Source organism: Phaethon aethereus (assembly GCF_964289735.1).
Source record: "Phaethon aethereus genome assembly, chromosome: 7".
In the NCBI taxonomy this organism is placed as follows: domain Eukaryota; kingdom Metazoa; phylum Chordata; class Aves; order Phaethontiformes; family Phaethontidae; genus Phaethon; species Phaethon aethereus.
This window is the reverse complement of record NC_138583.1, coordinates 19,513,208-19,532,025: the sequence shown is the minus strand read 5'-3', so window position 1 is coordinate 19,532,025 and position 18,818 is coordinate 19,513,208. Positions and strand designations below refer to the sequence as shown.

The window sequence follows — 18,818 nt, the reverse complement described above, 5'->3', positions numbered from 1 at the left end:
CCTATATATTATTACTCCAGAGCTCCATTCCAACCTTCACAAACGGCTTTTTTTGTTCCAGATAACTAAATCAAAGCAGTCCTGATAAGCTTTCAAAGCAGGGAATGTGAGGAATGGTTTAATGAATGTTACAACTCAACCTATTACAGACTACAGAGCATTACAGAAGAAGACGGGGGGAAAAAAAGCACATATGACACTCCGTGTCTGGAAGTCTCATAAATTCAAATCCAGAAGCACCTGCCTTTCTAAGCCCCTTTATATTAAGCCCAACAAAAAACTCAGTGCTGACTGTGCAAAGGGACATAAAGAATGGGAAGTGAGAAAAACTGTGTCAGACAAATACAGGGGTTTCCTATTGAAAAGTTACATTAGTTGTAAGTTTGACACAGAAAGATTAGAGTCTTAATGGGCTTACATGGGAACAGAGAGAAAGAAATAAACAGAAAAGTAACAGCAGAAAAGAGAAGATGAATCATGGAAGACAAAGCTAAAAAAATTTTGGAAAAGCATGCTCTTGCAAAGCTGCCTGTGTGGCATTTACATTTGGCCCTAAGTGCTGTTTGTGCACTACAAGAAACTCAGACAGCTTCTGCAGGTATAAAACTTCAGCTATGCACGCACAGGGTACACCTGAAAGCTCTATGTCCTGGTCCCAAGTTTCACCTTGTTTTCACTGCTTTTTCTATCTCTAAGCATAAGTGATTCTTCTCTCAAAATCAAAAATAAGGTTGCAACATTTTACAACAGCCTGATGTAGCTAATAAAGTTCTGTGAATACTTCACAGCCCAAGTCTGTGGACTGAGACTGAAAGATTAAATTAAGCTAATACTTCAGGTGATTTTCATGAAGTGGAATTTCAGCTCAGAAAATACCAGACACTAAGGTATCTCACAAAGGCAATGATCATCTCCATTCCCATACACCTGACCACCTAGAAGGTGGTCAAGAGCAAAGTAACTATGCTACCACTTAGATTATATACACCTACATATCCCTGTTCACTCCTTTCATCATCTTATCATGTGCAATCCTGTCCCAGAATTGTAGCTAAAACAGTAAAACAGCTTAAAGGTTTCAAATGAAACAACTATTTTCTTCATACAAATAAACAGCTCAGGTTACCAAACAGTTTAACAATTCAGTATTTACTGCCAGTAAATAAAGCTTGAATACCATAAGCTTTCAGTATTACCTAGACAGTTGCAACAGACTGTTGCAGAATGCAAAATAGTTATACTTACAGAGATTAAATGCTTCCTATTTACATGACAACACCTATCAACACAGCTAGATCAGAGTTACATGTAATTCTACAGCCATCCTGAATAAATCATCATGCAGACACAGCCAGAGCAAAGCCATTCTTATCATGGAACAGTGGTCCAAGAAAAATCCACACAGAAAAAGCTCCTGTCAAAGAGTTTTAACTATTCTAGACACCCTCCTCACAGCAGCAGGTCCAAAAACTTCTGTAATTGTTCCAGAATTGCTTTCTCACAGCATTGTTCTGGTTTTCATTTATTACTGAAACTTCCTCTCTTTCCTTCCAATTTCATCTAGCACAAATTATCTCCTATTATTCTTCCTGCTTCAACTTCTAATCCACGTTTGGTTCCCTTACCATGTTGCAGAGCACTCCATGCAAGAGGTATGTAATGACTAAAAATAAGCAACATAAATCTGTACATTTTCTACTGCTTTAAAGATATTTAGTCATCTTACTCATTAACAAGTCAAAGAAAACAGATTAGTTTTCACAGACAACGAATACTTGGGCTTTCTGTTCACATGTCTTCATGTTCAGAAACATTAAGTGTTTGTGGGAAATTTCAACTCTGCTAATACACCGATACCCCATTTCTTATGCTTATTCAAACAAACACGCCTCTTGTACGCCTCCCAATACTACTCCATATTTCATTGCACATAATACTTTACAATTCCAAAGCCCTTTACAAATAATTTCCTTGTGCTTTGATCCTTCTAGATTTCTTTCAAATTTAAGTAACTGCAATTCTTTTTAATATCACAGTCTGATTCTTTTAATACACTTTTAATGCACTGTAGACAATCTCAGTTTCTTGCCTTTAGTTCACAGCAGAACTCTGCCATTTTAAAACAAAATATAAATGTTGGGGAAAGGAACAATATCCTTTTATTAAATGCTGGTAGACACATAAGCAAAGATAATATATTCTGAATAGATGTTATGCTTGATTTAATTTCTGTTGCTAGATACCTACTACCATACATATGCCACACATACTACAGAAAAGCACAGAAAAACAAACAACAGTTTACCAGCACCAGATGACCAGACAACACAGGTGTCCTTTGATGTGAAATTTCACCTGCAACATGAAGTTCATCCCTTTCAGTTTTATTCCAGGGTGAGCCAGGCAAAGAAAAAATAAAACGGAATAAAGAACTAGATTAAAATGGCTTTGAGGAACAGCATCTGGGCAGTCTGAGGAGAAGCAGAGAGCTCTAAGAGGCAGACTTCAAACTTCAATTGCTGGAAGCTGGAACATCTGGAGTAAGAGGCATGCATGCAGGCAACAGTGCAACAATAAGATAAGCACAGACGACTTTTTTTTTTTTTTCAATGTACTGTTTCTTCTGCTGAGGTTTACATTGCAAAAGGCCGAGGCAAGTCAGGTGTGCTATGTCACACAGCTAGTAAATGGAGTAAGAAGTCTTCAGTCAGCTCTGTGAATGAGAAATGGTAAGGTTTTATCCCTGTGTTAAGTCATGACAAGCAGGACAGTATTGGACCTGGTGCAATCAGAAGAAATAAGTAATACTGAGGGCTTACAAATATTTTTTGAAGAACATTGTACATTGACAAAATAGTTTTCTCTACTTAGTCATGCAGGGTTTACTGAAAAAGCACTGAATCCCATATCTTATTCTACTGTTTGAAACTACAGAACGTTTTTGGACAGTTGCATCCTCCAGCAAACTACTAATTTTTCCCTATATGCCAAAGAACATTTCAATATCAGTTTAGCTCTTCAGACTTCTGAGGATAAAAATTGAAGCTTATTATACAGCAGTTTGTGGGGCAGATTTTAGGACAGACTCATTGCTCAGTGAAAACGTTAGCATTCATGTAACACTTTTTACAACTACAGTTATTTACCCCCAACGCCCTTGGACACAGATTCTCTGCCTCCGCATTCGTATGGTATGCTCTGCACCTGTTGGTTGCTAACCCCACCCCAGGCAGAGCCACATCACAGGGCAGCAGAGCGAGTGTTCACTACGGTGTGAAGCAGTATGCAACCTCTCAGGACAAGCTAGAGAGTCAGTAACTAACCACAGGCAGCTACTGTGCAGGGGTTCCTGCACGGAAATTGTCAGGGGTTCCATCTTCCATAAATTCTTGATCAAGCACATGAAAAAAAACCAGCCCAATGAATCAAGAATATGCTACAAGTGGTATAGGTGAAGTTATTCGATGCTTTATGGAGAGGGAGAAAGTACAGTCGGCTATTACTGATGCTTAAGTAGGGTTTGGGTTGGGTTTTTTTAGTCATCTCCAACTTCCCTTGATAAACTTCAGAAAGTCTGTAATTTACTGTTCTTTTTTCTACTGCTTACATCTGTTAAGATTTTAATTGTCATTGCCCAAGATTATGCCTTTCTATATATAATGCAGCCTACACCCTCCTATGCTTGCACAGATTTCTGTAGGCCACTCTCTAATGCCATTGGTTCAATTTTCTTCATAAAAAGTATTATTTGTGTTGAGACTGGAATCAATATCACAATGGTTCAAGAAGCTTTATGCCTTTGCCAATCAGCTTTTTCTGAAGGAAAGCCTTGTAATTGGCTTTTTCTATCCCTGCTCATCTTTTACGTATCAACCGCCAACAAAAGAGAGGAATTTTAGAATATGGGCTTTCAGCCCATTTTCAAGGAGGGTTTTGGTGGCTTTTTGTTTGGAGTTTTTGTTTGTTTTCTGGAACCATGTGGGCTAGAAAGAATTTTGCACCTAAGCAAGAGTCTGAGTTCTTCAGTATTACCATGTCCTGAAACTCTGGGGGTTACTTTTCACATTTGATGTCCCTGCCTATTTTCAAGAAGGGCTTACACTAGAACCAAGTGTGTGCCACTACTATTTAAACAGCATAGGATATACTGGTATCAATTCTCTATAGCTACTCCTACCGATTTTACCATTTCTGACAATACTCCCACCATTAGAACACACGACAACAGAATACAGCAAGCATGTCAGATCCTGCTGGTACCTCAGCTACACTGAAAGAAATAGGTAAGTCTCAGAAATACAGGAAATTGTTATTCAGACAACAGACAGACAGCACTTCCTTTCCCAGAACAATCTGTCTCCTGCCCTGACAACCCGTTCCTGCTATATTTACCCGACCAAGTTTTGCCAGTGATATATTTCCAGATGCACTTGAGCCACATGTCCCTGTCAGTCAGCCCAAGCACAGAGGAATGTGAGCAGAGAACAGCTCCTAGAAGTCACTACATGTTAATCCATGCTTCCTCTCTTGGTTGCCTTTAGAGTTAAAGGAGACAAAATGTGTAAAGCATTATTCTCGGTTTATTTTGGAAGCAGTTGTGGGGACAAGAGGTACCTCATTTGATACAGCTATTTACTTCAATTGCCTTCTTTATGGCTGAGACACCTGAACAGTAAAAAAAAAAAAAAATTAAAAAAAATCTGAAACATGCAGTTAAAAATAACTGCATGTTTCAACCAATTATTACTGGGTGTCTAGAAAGAAACTGTAAGGCTATCTGAAAAAAGGCTAACAACGAGCTTACAGCTCTAATCTGCCATGGAAGAGCCAGTTCCTCATCCAGAAAAAAAAAAATTGTGCCATCTTTGCTGGAGAAAAGCAACACATATCAAGCAAGGAAAATCAGTTCTAGATTTCAGATAGTTCAAGTTAAGAATGCTGACCAGCTAAAATGAGTCGAGTTCTGAAGCAATAAGAGGAGGATCTAATGAAAAGCTAACATTATTTCTTCTGAACTAAGCCACTTTACTATTTTATCAGTTATATTCTTCCTATATTCTACCATATTCTTCTGATCTGATGCTATCTCTTCCAACCCTAACTGCACAGCTATGTTCTTTTATTTTCATAATTTTATAAAATACTTAACACTTGACTTCTGATAATTATCTTGGCTCTTGCTGAATTTCTAAGTTCTCTGAGATCCTTTGAGCAAAGGACCAAATAAACTCCCCCACCTCCGCATTTTTAAAAGATCCTCTTCACAGCTCCTACCTCAATATGGCTTTGATTCCAAAGTGCGTTTTTTGAGAGTACAGCAACAGGGAAAAACAAAACAAAACAAACCCACAAAAATCCACAAAACACCAAAGTCACCTCTCAGGATCTTATTAGCAAGAAGACTTTATCATCACATTGATGACTCCAATCAGTGGAACCAAGGTATTTCTCAGTTCTAGGTACTATGAGTCTTCCAGAGAAGGAGATGGGAGCTAAATCAGTGACGCAAGAGAAAGAGGTGAACAGAGGAGCTGAAAGGGTTTAAAATTGTAAATATCCTTCCTTTGACTCCCTCCTCCCACTTTTCTGGAAAGTGCAGACAGGCAGTTTCAACCTTTTCACCGTTTATTTAACTGGCTTAACAGAGGGTCCTAACAGGTCACAAATAATCTTTTTAAATAAAAAAGCACAAGTTGAAATCAACTGTGGAGATATCAAAGCTCATGGCCAGGCCAATTTTATTACTCGAGGTGGAATTAAAAAACACTGCAGCCTTTTTTTAATAGCAGATTCACATGACAAGACCTCTTCAGCTAGCTGAATGCAGGTAAAGGGTCCTCATAATGAAAGTACTTTTGACCCATTCTTCTAAAACAAACAAACAAAAAAACACCTAGGCTTGTATCCAGTATTGCTTAAGAACAAGTCCATCCTTTAGAACAGTCTAGATTACTTTCACTGCAGCATTAAAACTTCAAAATTTTAAAATGTTGTTGCTAGAGGGATTATTCCTGCTTCCTTAAACCCTGCACATTTGCACCTTTTCTGGTACCCTTTCCTTTTCGAATCTGTAACACTGTAACACTTTTTCAAGCATCCGACTGGCACATCATAGGAAGGGAGTGGAGACCAGCAGGACAAGAAAGAAAACGAGCAATCTTGTGGGTGGTATCGAAAGATGTTAAAAAAAATACTGGTTGGTGCTGTGTAGGATCAAGTGAAATGTGGGCAAAATATAAACTGCATTACATGTTAGAGTTTATTAGCAGCCTCATACAGCTGCTCAAATTCAGGCATCTAATACGGGGATGTGAACAGCTGGTACCATCACCTGCTGTTCCTGCAGAGTGAAAGGGAGTGTGTGACCTTCCGCTGCAGCACATGGGTCTTGTGCATGTGAACAAGCACCAGTATGGGTTGCGAAACTCAATAGCATTAAGAATTGCCATCCAAAAAGAAACTAGAATTTAAAGGCAGCTGAACGAGAATGAACTTCACTTTCAGATTTTGAATGGATTGTTAGTAAAAGTGGCAGGGAGAAAACTGTTTGCAAAATTTAAGTCAATGTTGCCTCTGACACAAAGCTTTAATAGTCACACTACCAACCAACCATTAAATTAAGCATTCGAGGATGCCTACGATGGCCTCCCCCCATTATTTAATAATACATTTCTTCAGCAATTTCTTTTTCTCTTACAAATTTTGTTTCCAATTATTGAACTACCATTCCGTTAGAGCTGCTTTATTGCTTTCCACAATGCGGGAATCTTTTCATTTCTTCCTCTCCTATGATTCCAACGCTCCTGGCAAAGCTTTTTCCCCCAAGAAAATGTTACTTTTTTATTTACCAAACATGGGTATTTCTTCCCTTATGCTCTTAACAAAGCAGAAGCCTTCATGATGAAAGTGCTCAGACTCCTGCAAAAAAGTCACACGCTTTCAGAAAAGTTTACTGTTTATAAAACTTCTCTTTGCCAAACCAAAATCCAGTTTTCCTACAATATCACAGTACCCCTGTTTCAACTGAAAAAGTCTCTTCCTGTTGACCATATTTTAACAGACTGGTAAATACTTGAGCAAACTTATTTCCTACACCTTTGTGTTCATCATCAACAATGACACCGAAGTAAATACTCCCAGAACTGTGTTCTCCCCACTGCCTGTACCAGCCTGATCACTTCACATCTGAAGTGCTAATTTCATACTGAGGCAGAATGTATTTAAGAGAGGGGAAGCACAGAAATAAAATTTGACAGTGCTTGTTAGATCTTAAGTCTGACTGAATATATTTGCACTTCAGGCACTGAAAAAACAAATGATTTAACTAAGAGATGAGTACGCAAAGAAAAATACAGTATTTCTGAACAACAAATGTGAAAACCTCAGACTGAAGTGAAAACCAGCTAACGATGTCTCCTCCCATGCTGCCATGACAGCCATCTTGGTTATTATAGAACTATTACAGGCCACTATAAACTGTCTAATCCCGCTCTGAAGAACGTCCAAGTTCCTAAGTGCAGTTACTAAAGATGCTTACATAAGCAACCATATTTTACCACTGCCACTTGTTTTATTTCTAGAATAAAGCCCCTCCCATAGGCTACACCCAGATCTAACAGACTGTTCTCCTTCAATACACCATGATCAAGGTAACAACCACATCTTGATTTATTTCAACAATACCTCATATTTACAGTTTGTCACCTAAATTATTTAGGCAGCTAATAAAGAGGTAAATGGATTCTAATTCAACAGCCACTTGGCAGACTTTGTCACTGTGTCAAGAAAAATGACAATTTCCTTAAAAGTAACAGGGCACAAAGAGACATTTTAATAAAAAGCTTCCTCACAGAATTAAGTTAAACACGATCAAAAGTGAACAGCATCGTTTTGAAGTCTCATGTCATTTAAGTAGCACACATCGAGAATTATTTACAGTCATGCAAGCACTCAGACTCCTGCACCAAGCAAAGGCAGCATACACTTTTTGAAAGACTGTTCTGTTTATAACTTACTGTTTCAATATGGCTAGCAATAAGTTGCAGCTTACTGCTGCAAGGACAGAACTGGAAATTAGAACTTCTGAAGTGCTTATATTAGGGTATAGATAGAGGATCAAACATCAAAGTACCACCATCACTGAGGAATTTCACATATTCAGCGTACAAGCATTAATCAAGTGCACCCCTTGAGCACTACAATTGTGTAATTGTCATTACAGTGCAAAACATATTAGCATAAGCTGTCATGCAAACAGTTCATCAATCTATTCATTTTAACAGGATAGCTAAAGCAAGTATCACCCCAAACTTTAGTTCTATTGCATATATGTGCAAGCTCTCATCTAACATGTTGTACTTTTACATTTCTACCCATCTCACATTGGTTTTTTTGACGTAATTTCTCACCCTGTTCCTCAACTGCCACGTAAATATAGGCCTCTTCTTTCTTTCACAATGTGCTTGAATACAAAAGTAGTTTGAACTGACAAGTTTTAGTTCCACAACTGCACCATAAATTTATTTAATGAAGTTCAAGTGATGAGGCATCTATGCTAAACAAGAAATGTCCAAATATAATTAAGACTTCAAAGCAAGAGCAGGTTTGGGGTTTTTGTTGGTTTTGTTTTGTTTTTTTTAAACACTTCCAGTGGCATTTCCACATCACATGGATACAGTACATCATACAATACTAATGTAGATCTACCAATTTTCTACAATAACTATGACTAGTTGATAAATGTTCCTTCTCAAGATGGGTTTTTATTTCCTACAATTCTGTGATGACACGTAGTGATTCACTGTCCCTAGAAGATTTACATATATTTAACTCATGATTTAGCCCTCCTTACTCTACAAACAAATTCACAGGTTTTTATTCATTCCCAAAGTTTTTCCCCAGAAAGTATCTGTTGATACCACCAACACTGGAATGAATGCACTTCAAACTCATCCATGACATGACATTTCCATCTCTTTTACATCAGAATCCATATCACAAGACCTCAGACCCTACCAGTAAGACACTGTATTATAGGCAATATACACCAAACTTTCTTTTCTTAGTAGCTTTTAGAGGTGTTGTAAAGCAAGTTAAAATCATGTCACCTAAAAGATGATAGGAGTTTCCACAGGACTGCATGCAGCTGTAAGTTTTATAGATCTTTCCTGGACAAATTTGCTGTCCTGTATCATTTTCTAAAGGCAAATTACAAAAGCAGGATCTTGACTATCCATCTGAAATTTTTTTTTAATCACTTACAATGAGGAGGTCCATTAACATGCTGGAAGAAATTTTTTTCCCTGATTGCAAAAACTCCCTTCAGCAATAATCTATTCCACAAAACTCAGACAGCACACAAACTAGCTACAGTTATCTTAAAAAGAAAAACTCTTGCAAGTTTACATCAAACGGGCAAGCCACCAACTGCATATCCCTCGCTATTAACACACCCTAACCAACCAACTTACTATTTTAATAGCAATGTTCTCTATTAATCTGCTACTTTTATACTTCTCTTTAAATCCCTCCTGCTATACCTCTCCTTGCTTTTTTCTTCCATACTAATTGAGAGAAGCAGCACTTTATCACACATCCCTGCACTATTGCTGAAAAAAACAAAAGGACATTTTGCCCAATTGAATCTTCTTTCAAACCTCTCCTTCAAACTCACATCTTGCTATAAACTGTATTAGTGATCAGCCAACAATGGCATATCTGAAGGACAAATGGAGGTAGTCATTAAGAAAAAGCCTCAAGTGCTTAACAACTTTCTGTGCTTAAAGACTTCTCTCTGCTTCTACCCTCTTAAGCTACAAACTCTTTGAGGTGAGGAATGCTTCAGTATGCTTGTTGTACATGTATGACCAATGCTTCTTGGCAGTCCTTTACACATTATGCAACTGTATAAATATGCACCTGCACTTTCTGACACAAGTTTTTACTTCTTTGAAGTAAATCACCTTTGAGATGTTGTTTTTAACAGGTTAGATGGCAGCAATTTAGCAAGAAGACAGTTAAAAGAAGGGAAGGTGACAGAACAGAGCGCTATGTATTTAATATACTTCTACTGGAATTCAGCAATTTCATGTACATTCCTACTTCCAGAGAGTGTTTACTATAATGCAAATAGCCTTAACATCTCTTAATTGGCTACAATTCCTTTTAACTAATCTTAACCAAAACAAAGACATCATGATCATCAAAAAAACCTGGAATAAAACCTCCATGTATAACTTAAGAGGAACCTTAACTTCAGCGGAGCATCTGGTACTGCCTTTCTACAAAATCAAACTGCAATTTATTGCCCTCTAATGTATGTACATTAGGCCATTTCCTTTATGGCTCCACTTCACACAGAAGCAGTAACTGAAGGAAATAATGGAGTGCCCAACAAGTGGGAAAGTAATTGCTCAACAAGCGTGGAACAAGAGAGAGTCAGTTGCGCACCATGCACATGTGGCAGCTCTTCAGAGCCCAGCCCTGCAGTGGTAACAGAAAGCCGGTGTTACTGAACAAGCCCACTGTGGGAACTCTGCCAAGCAACAGCCAGGAGCGCTTGTCCATCTAAATCCTTAGGTCCTTAAGGATTAAGGGTCAGGAAACAATTCCTTCCAACAGCACCACCTCCTGCCTGTACCTGCCAGTCATTAGCCATGCACAGATGGAAGACTGTTAAGCTCCAAGTTCTAGTCTTAAATTGCACCCGAAGAACTGTATTAAAAGGATGCTTAGGTGGTATCGCAAGGGTGGAGGTGCTGGACCACAGAAGGGACAGTTCAGATGTCCTGACTTTAAGAGAAATGCAGAAATACCTTGTGTGAAGACCATCTTACTGGGTTGGTTGGTTTTTTTTGCTCTAGATATTCCCAGAGTCACTTCATTTCTGAATTTATTCAGCAAATTTCTTACTACTCAGAAACACAAAATAGAAGATAAACACAAGAGCTAAAAAGTTACCAAATTAAGGATGCTACACAACCACAGTTTAGCCCCTTCTGCCTGTTCAGTATTAGTTACAGAATCTCTCAATTACAAGTTTCCACTTCTCAGGAGTCCAAGTTTCATTCAGTACCCTATGTTGAAGGGCTCAGTGAACAATTCAACAGAATCAGTTAGAGCTCAGAGTGACCCCATCCATACCTGACTCCTCGCATGTTTTGCATAAATGCTGTCCTGCACACAACAGAAAAGCCTTGGAAAAGGTTATGGTGCTTTTCTTGGTGCATCTATAAGCTTCACAAATACTAAGTTATTCTTCCTCAAGCACACTCCTCCTCCTTCTTCCTTTATACAGAAAATAAACCAAATCTTAACTGAAATTATAACAATTCTGGTGTTAGTTTTGGGCTTGAGAAGTTCACATCCCAGGTTTCCCAATGCAGCTACCTTCTTAGGGCACATTAGTGTCACTCCAGGAAAGCCGCCTAGAAAGTAAAGCACAAAATCAGCAACCACCTAGGAAAAGTTTGGTTTATTACTTCTCCAGTAACACCAAGGAAAGTCTATGCCAAAAATATCAATAGAAACATACTATCTGAGGGAAATTCAAAGACCTCAGCCATAAGACAGTGATTTGATTCATTTGATGCTACAACAATACTAAAAAGATTAATGTCTCTCGAAGAGAGTATTTGGAACTAGCTGCAGCTTCAAAGCAAAAATACTGCATTGGTTTACATTCTCTGTGCACTTGGAAGGATCCCTGCGTTCATAAAGACTAGGAACTTACTTTTAAAATTACAACTTTTTACTGCATCGTCTGAACACAGTTTGCAAAAATTAAGTCTGGATTCAGCCTGCAAGCAAAGCATCAAATTAAGGTTGTCACCTTAATCTTCATATTTCTTAGTAAGAAGGTGGCAGAAAATATTAAGGAAAATTAATTACCTCTTCTGTACACTGTGTCAGGTCATTCAATATGGACTAAAATTGTATTGCCATCCACTAATTAGATTTAGGCTGAGTTAACGTTATGGAAGAAACCTTACTCTATCAATTTCCTAACCTTTCTTACACCCTTTCCATTCTTCTTAAAAATTTTATAGAGTGTACAACAAAAGCTAAATGCCAGCCTGAGTTGCTTGGTCTTCCAAAACACCAAGTCAACATGTATGGATACCTGTTATTTAAGAAAAGTTAAAAAAAATTTTTTTTTAAGTTATCACAGGAACAGACATAGTCTAGGAGACCAGTAAGTCTTCAAGATCTTTTATATGAAGCTGATGTGCAACATAAAAAAGCTTAGGTGATTTTTTTTTTTAATGTCTGCTCTAGATAACACTGCAATCCTTCAATGCAAACAAAGGGAGAAGTATCACAGCTTACAGTTCATCAGGATTTGTTATTTGCTAATAAGTCCAGGTACTTCCTGCAGAAACTCAAGATATAAATAATAAATAAAACACGGCATTGCTCTTATCTGCAAAGTAACAAGCATTGCAGCACTATACATGTCACATCCATATAATCCAATTCTTACACTTCTTTAAAAAAAAAAATATTTTTTCTCATTTCTTAAATTGTAATTACTCAGATTCTATTCAATAGCACTGCAATAGCATTGAGAACAGGCCACACATTTATATTTACTACTGATTTACCACTTCTTAAAACTAGATCTTTCAGAAAGTTCAGACATTAATCCCAAATCAAGATAAAACTCCGAAATCATTTTATACAAACGTCAGATTTTCCCTGAAAACTGAGTTTGCAGAGCTCAGACATGAGAAAATGAGTGTGCAATCAAATCTACATACCAGAAAACTGATGGCTACAGTAACATGTATATTAAGTCAGTACACTGGGCAAAGGTTCTCTTACAGTTACAGTCATTTGACCTTTAGCCAGCTCTTAATGCCCCAGCCAACCCTCTAAAGATGGAGATTTGCAGCAGCTTCTTGTCTGAAATAAGCCATGAAAAGATTCTTCTGAACCCACTGTACAAGCATTCATTTAAAATGTCATGAATGTGCATGAAATCAGAGTGCTTCTAACAGCTTACTTTGCAGCTTCTGTTTAAATGCACTAACTCTGAACCACCAGAGGATAAAAGGACTCAAACCTTCCAGTCTGGCACTCATGGACCTAAAATATACACAAGTACCTCTTCACAGGTGTGTTTACCTAGTTTAAACCTTATTTAAATAGACTCTCGATGCACACACTTTCCACAAACACCTGCTTCTCCCACTGCAGTGCTGACTTGTACAAGGCAGTTGTATTCAGTCATTTTCTGTCCTAAAGCCATCCTACACACCTACACAGTAAGCAGTACTTCAGTCACAAAATCCTGGTGATTTGACTTATCCCCCCAGTCAGAGCAAAGTACAAATTCTGCAATGAGGAGCACAACTGCAGAAGTACCTGCTCTTACCTCTACCTCATACTGGAATGGTCTGAAGACTTCAACAGCCACAGCAAGATTCAAGGAAGCCTAATCCTTATCAGATCATGGAAAAGTAGGCTTATAATGAATTTGTAGTTCCAGCCATTTGTGGTTATAAAACCCCTTGCTACTGAGCTCAAGAGCATCCTAAGTTGGAAACACTCATGAATGAGAAGATGCTTAGTTATCACTGGATGTCAAAAAGAAGCTTCCTTTTGTTGACCTAATCCATAACAAAACTGATGAACAAATATTTCAACATCCAGACACATTTTCTAGATACTCAGCTTACTTTAAAAAGCAGACAAATGGAAGTTGTATTGACAGTGACCCTAGATCTGAGGCTTCCATCAGTTTTAAAATAACTTTTGAAGATGTAGTTGTATTTCAATTTTGCATGCATGGACAAAGCTTGATAGTCACTACTTACATATGGTCATAACTCAGGACACTGATTTTTGCTTTTTTTAAGCACTGGAAATAAGAGACACTACATCAAACTTAAGCTTACAATGCTTATCTTAATACAGCAAGCATTCAGCTATTTAATTTATCTTGGAGAAAATTATGCATCACCCAAGACAGAACCTCTATTTTTCCTTTCTGTTTTTCAGGCAACTACTATCAATAATAACTAAAATATATGCAGACCATAAAAGTGTAAAAATGGCATACAATAAACCAAATGATAGTGAGTCAGAGCAGACATGCTGTTCAAGTTATTTAACTGTTTTTTATAAACCTACATAAAATTGCCAAAGAAATTAAGCTTCTCTGTCAGAATTTTAAAGAGCAACACCATTCCACATAATTCAGGTCTAAGGCCCTTAGGATATTCTGAACTGTAGAAGTGAGGTTCCTCTTACCATAATCATGGGATTGTTTGTGCTGAGCCACAGCATCTTCTCTAGATACTTCCTTCAAGAGCCCATTTAGACATTACAATGGAATGGGATACCGCTACTTAGTTGCGGGCAAGCTTTTACTATTTTGGTAATCAAATAAAATACACTGTGTAATTTAGTTACTCCTGAGGAACAATACTTTGAAACAGGAATCTTTAGCTGCTGGAGGCACACCATGCATGTTTATACCCTTGACCAGGGTATTTCAGCATCACAGTCATGACAGAGTTAATACCCACTAGCTCAGAGGAGAACAAAAGGTACTCCACTGCAACATGCCTAACATTTACATTGCCTCTCTTTGCTCATTAAACAGGTTTTGGTTAAATAATGAACAAACTGTATTACAGACTCCGATGAGAATTCCAAAATTATAAATCAACTGGTAAAGCCCAGAGGAGAATGAAGGGAGTGGGAGGGAAGGAAGGATAATATTGACTAATATAAAGGGCGCAGCTTGACAGTGGATATTCCTGCCACACCTGATCAAACACGCTCCATGGGGGAGGGGGAGGGAGGGCGAGAGCAAGAGGGGAGATGGGACAAGGCAGCCTGAAATTTGCATCCGGAACAGATTAAAATGGGTTCTTGGGGGATTGAGAAAATACATAATATATATTACTATAAATGCAAAATTGTACTAAAAGCTAACTCAAATGTCAAAGATTACAGCTTGAATAAATTTAAATATAAAAGCAATGGGTTTCCGTGAGCTAATGAAAGAGACATGAAAGGAAGGTCTAGGGGAAAAAAAAAAAAAAAACACAAACAAAAAACCAACCAAAAAAACAACCCACAAAAAAACCCTAAGCTTAGACTTCTCATTGCCTGGAAGATGAGGCAGAAGACTCTGTATTGTTCAAAGTATTACTTGGGAACCACTCCATGTCTGAAACTGAAGAAAACGGAGCATAGCAATGATGTCCTACCTCAAGAAACTAGTCTGTAAATAGCAGTCATTGAAGCCGAATTTACCTGTTTAAAAGAACCCCATGTAGTGAAACCAACATACTATCATCACCGTATATGAGCAATTATTATCTCAGCATGAACCACACTTACATGATGACTACTACTCACAGGGAGTCTCGGAATATCTTAGTACATTAAACTTTGCTTTCTTTAACACAAGCAGATAGTCAGCTTGCATTTTTCTGCAACAAGTCAACAGCACGTTGTACCTAGCTACTCTAAATGAATGGCCAGTCCCTGACATTTACCCATATTGCATTTATTTGAGTATCCTGGCATTCCCTGCTCTTGTTGATGAGCAGAGGTATTTGTAATAATGGCAAAGAACTTCAGCAGTTTCATTTTAAAGAAAATTTTATCCTGTAGAAGGGAGAGAAGGAAAATTTCCTCCCAAAACACTTTTGGTGACTGTATGCATATCCTACAGAAGATGCGTGAGCTTACAAAAAAACCCACAGACTGTGATGTAGTCTGGGTACAAGTGTAACATCCACAACAAAAATACGCAAGCTGTGCAGGAGTTCCCTAAGATGTCATGATCTGACAGAAGAGTCCCGCTCACAACCCAGGGAAGTTCACCTGGCAAAGAAAAGTAAAGCATTTACACTTACAGTCAGCCACAAAATAGGAAGGCACACAGGCTTAGAACTGGCACATGTCCTCAGCACCTCGTCAGCCCCTGGAAGCAGCGCTACTGTACTTGTAGGGAATGTACTTTTTGTGGGATTCCAGGCTCAGCACTGACACAAGAATGGGAGTGCTTTGCAATTAGAAATGCAAAAAGTCCATCTCAAACTTAGGTTAAGTGCAGTTCTGAACACTCTCTATAATAGAGGGACCAGAAATAAAGCTTGCTTTCAAATATTACAATCAGTAATACAAATCCTAGGAAGAGCCAGCAGAATGCCACGTGCAGCTCAGGATTAGCCTCACTTGCAGACTTTCAACATATACTTAGGCTGCACTTAAAACAATCACTCCTGAAACTATAAAAAGAGAAAACGTGGTGGGAAAGGGAAAAAAGACAGATTGGGATAAAAACAACTGGTCAGAATACACATCACAGCCTTGTGTTCTACTACTGTAATCAATTGAGATTTCCAGTTTCTTTCAGTGTAACTGGTCAAAGTAAGCTTTTCACTTCAAGATTCAAGAGACCCAAATGGAGAGTGAAGTCTGTGCTTCACTTAATACTGATAACAGATGATGAAAACCAACAAACCAAAGAATGTGAGGAGAACCTTCACTTATTACTGATAATAGATGATGAAAGCCAACAAACCAAAGAATGCAACGAGAAAACAGATAACGGGAGGCTACTTTCTAAGCAGATTTTTCCCATCATTCACAGATCAGAAAGCATAAACAAAACACAGAAAGATTATGCATAATCATACATCAGATTTCATATATTACTAGAGGCTTCAGTGTATTAACAAAACATGTATATTTATAGATAAAAATATATGTGTGTATACACGCACAAACAAATATATACACATTCACACACATATATGTATCTCCAGATAGTGGCAGCAGTGGTATTTATGTACTAGTTTATGTTGGTATTATTTGACTGAAAGTATATTACATATTTGCTCTTTTCTTGTTATTCAATATATGACCTCTGGATAAGACAAACAAGTACACCTGTACATTTATTTACATATACCCTATCAGGTACACATACCTGCTGATTTCTGTATAAGCTTACCTGTTATGTTATTCAGCACTTCTTTTAAGAGGCTAAAGCTATGCAGCAGGGGATCCCTTTCTTCATCCTATAGGTTATATATAGGAAGGAAGTCATTAAAAAGGCAAACATATTCCTGAAGGCAAATCTTAATAATGGGTCTGTAAAGACCTCACCTTCATATTCACAGAAGTACCATGGGTCGAGTTTATCACTGACAGTGCATTTACTCCAGCAAGATCAAGAGAACTATTTTTATTTTCCTGCTAGTGCTCCCCAATGTCATACAGCTCAAATGTCAAAGCACAGGTTCAAGACTGAGCATTTTGGTTTGGTTTTATTGTCCTTAGAAGTATTTCTGATTAGCCTTCCGCTGTTCAATAAATTTCAGAGCAAATCTACCTCTTACCATATTGAAATGGCTCATCTGGATTTGCTATAATGTTAATCTATGCAGATTGTAATGGGAACAGAAATACAATGACATTTGGTGCCATTAAAATAACTTGAAGAAAGAATCACACTGCAAAATGAGTAGCTGCATTCTTTAGCTTTAGTCTATCTTTACAATATTAAAATAAGGAGGAGCAGCAGTTTCTCCAAGCTGTGTTCAACCGCAGCCACACCTCCTGCTGGGTGGCAGTGAGCTCTAATGAAGAAATGCCTGTTTGAAGGAAAAAGGGCCCTGCCCTTTGACAAGCTGAAACCATTTGTGCTGGATGACAGCCATCTGCTATTCATGTGACATTCTGAAGTGCACCACAGATACAGTACGCCACGTGCACTGTGGAAGCCATAAACTGACCAATGCATCATTAGACTTGGGAACGTCCTACTAATGGCTTTTAACAAAACAGGTCTGAAACTATTAACAGGTTTCAGTCAGAACACAGAGCTAAAAAAAAAGATACTATGACATATGACAAATTTGAAAATACCCTATATATAATGACTTCTCCAAGTTTTATTTGATGGCTTTTATGATGAAGACTGTCTTCTGTAAGAGGGCACAAAAGATGTATAAAAACATTGTGCTAAAAAAAAAAAACCACTGTATATTCAAAATCCCTTACACACCAGGTGATAAAACCACTGTATATTCAAAATCCCTTACACACCAGGTGATAAAACCACTGTATATTCAAAATCCCTTACACACCAGGTGATAAAAGTCTAAATGAGATGATTCCCATGTGGAATACAATATGGGGGGGTTTTTTTGTTTACAGGGTATATAGGTAGCAAATTTCCAGCTCTGTACCTCTTACAATTGCTGGCACACAAGAAGCCAAAACTGCTCAGCATGAAACAATGTAGAAAGTTACTCCAACCTTACTTACAAAAGTACTATAGCAAGCACTAAAAAAAAAGGGAAGTACTTTTCTAAAACCAGATGGTTTCTGCCATAGTGTCAACAGGTATCAACAATTCAAGGTAACTTACCAGATGTGTGTGAGTGCTCCATCGGGCATTACGCTTTATGGCTCCCACCACCGCATTGATTTCACCTTGTACAATGTAAATGTTCTTATCCACCATCCTGATGATCCTGAAAATAAAGGTAATTCAAATTAATCTCCAGCCCCTCAGAATCATTCTCTTCCTCAGATGAAACATCAAGTTGGCCCTAGTCAAGCAGGAGGCCTGCAGAGATGCCAGAAACTCTTCCAGATCTTTTTTTTTTGTACGTGCAGACAGACAAAGTTATTTTGTCAAAAGGAAGACGCTTTTCCACAGAGTGCATTTTCAAGACCATAAGAGCAGACAGTTATAACAGGGCTTCTGTGAAGCAAGAGACAACTTTGCTATGGCACATTCCTCGTTTTTTTCCAGTCTATGTAAGTTCACAGAAAGATAAAGT

At 38.0% G+C, this 18,818-nt stretch overlaps 1 protein-coding gene across 1 annotated transcript in view; it reads right to left on the bottom strand.

The window, feature by feature from the left end:
- GBF1 (golgi brefeldin A resistant guanine nucleotide exchange factor 1) overlaps nucleotides 1-18,496 on the bottom strand; it is a gene marked incomplete at both ends in the record, with an annotated part of 101,872 nt that extends 83,376 nt beyond the window's left edge. Inside the window, 2 exons of the mRNA XM_082002182.1 lie at nucleotides 16,979-17,045; nucleotides 18,401-18,496. Coding sequence (XP_081858308.1) covers nucleotides 16,979-17,045; nucleotides 18,401-18,496 — 163 coding nt within the window. The remainder of the gene's footprint in view (nucleotides 1-16,978; nucleotides 17,046-18,400) is intronic.
- Nucleotides 18,497-18,818: the final 322 nt, after the last annotated feature.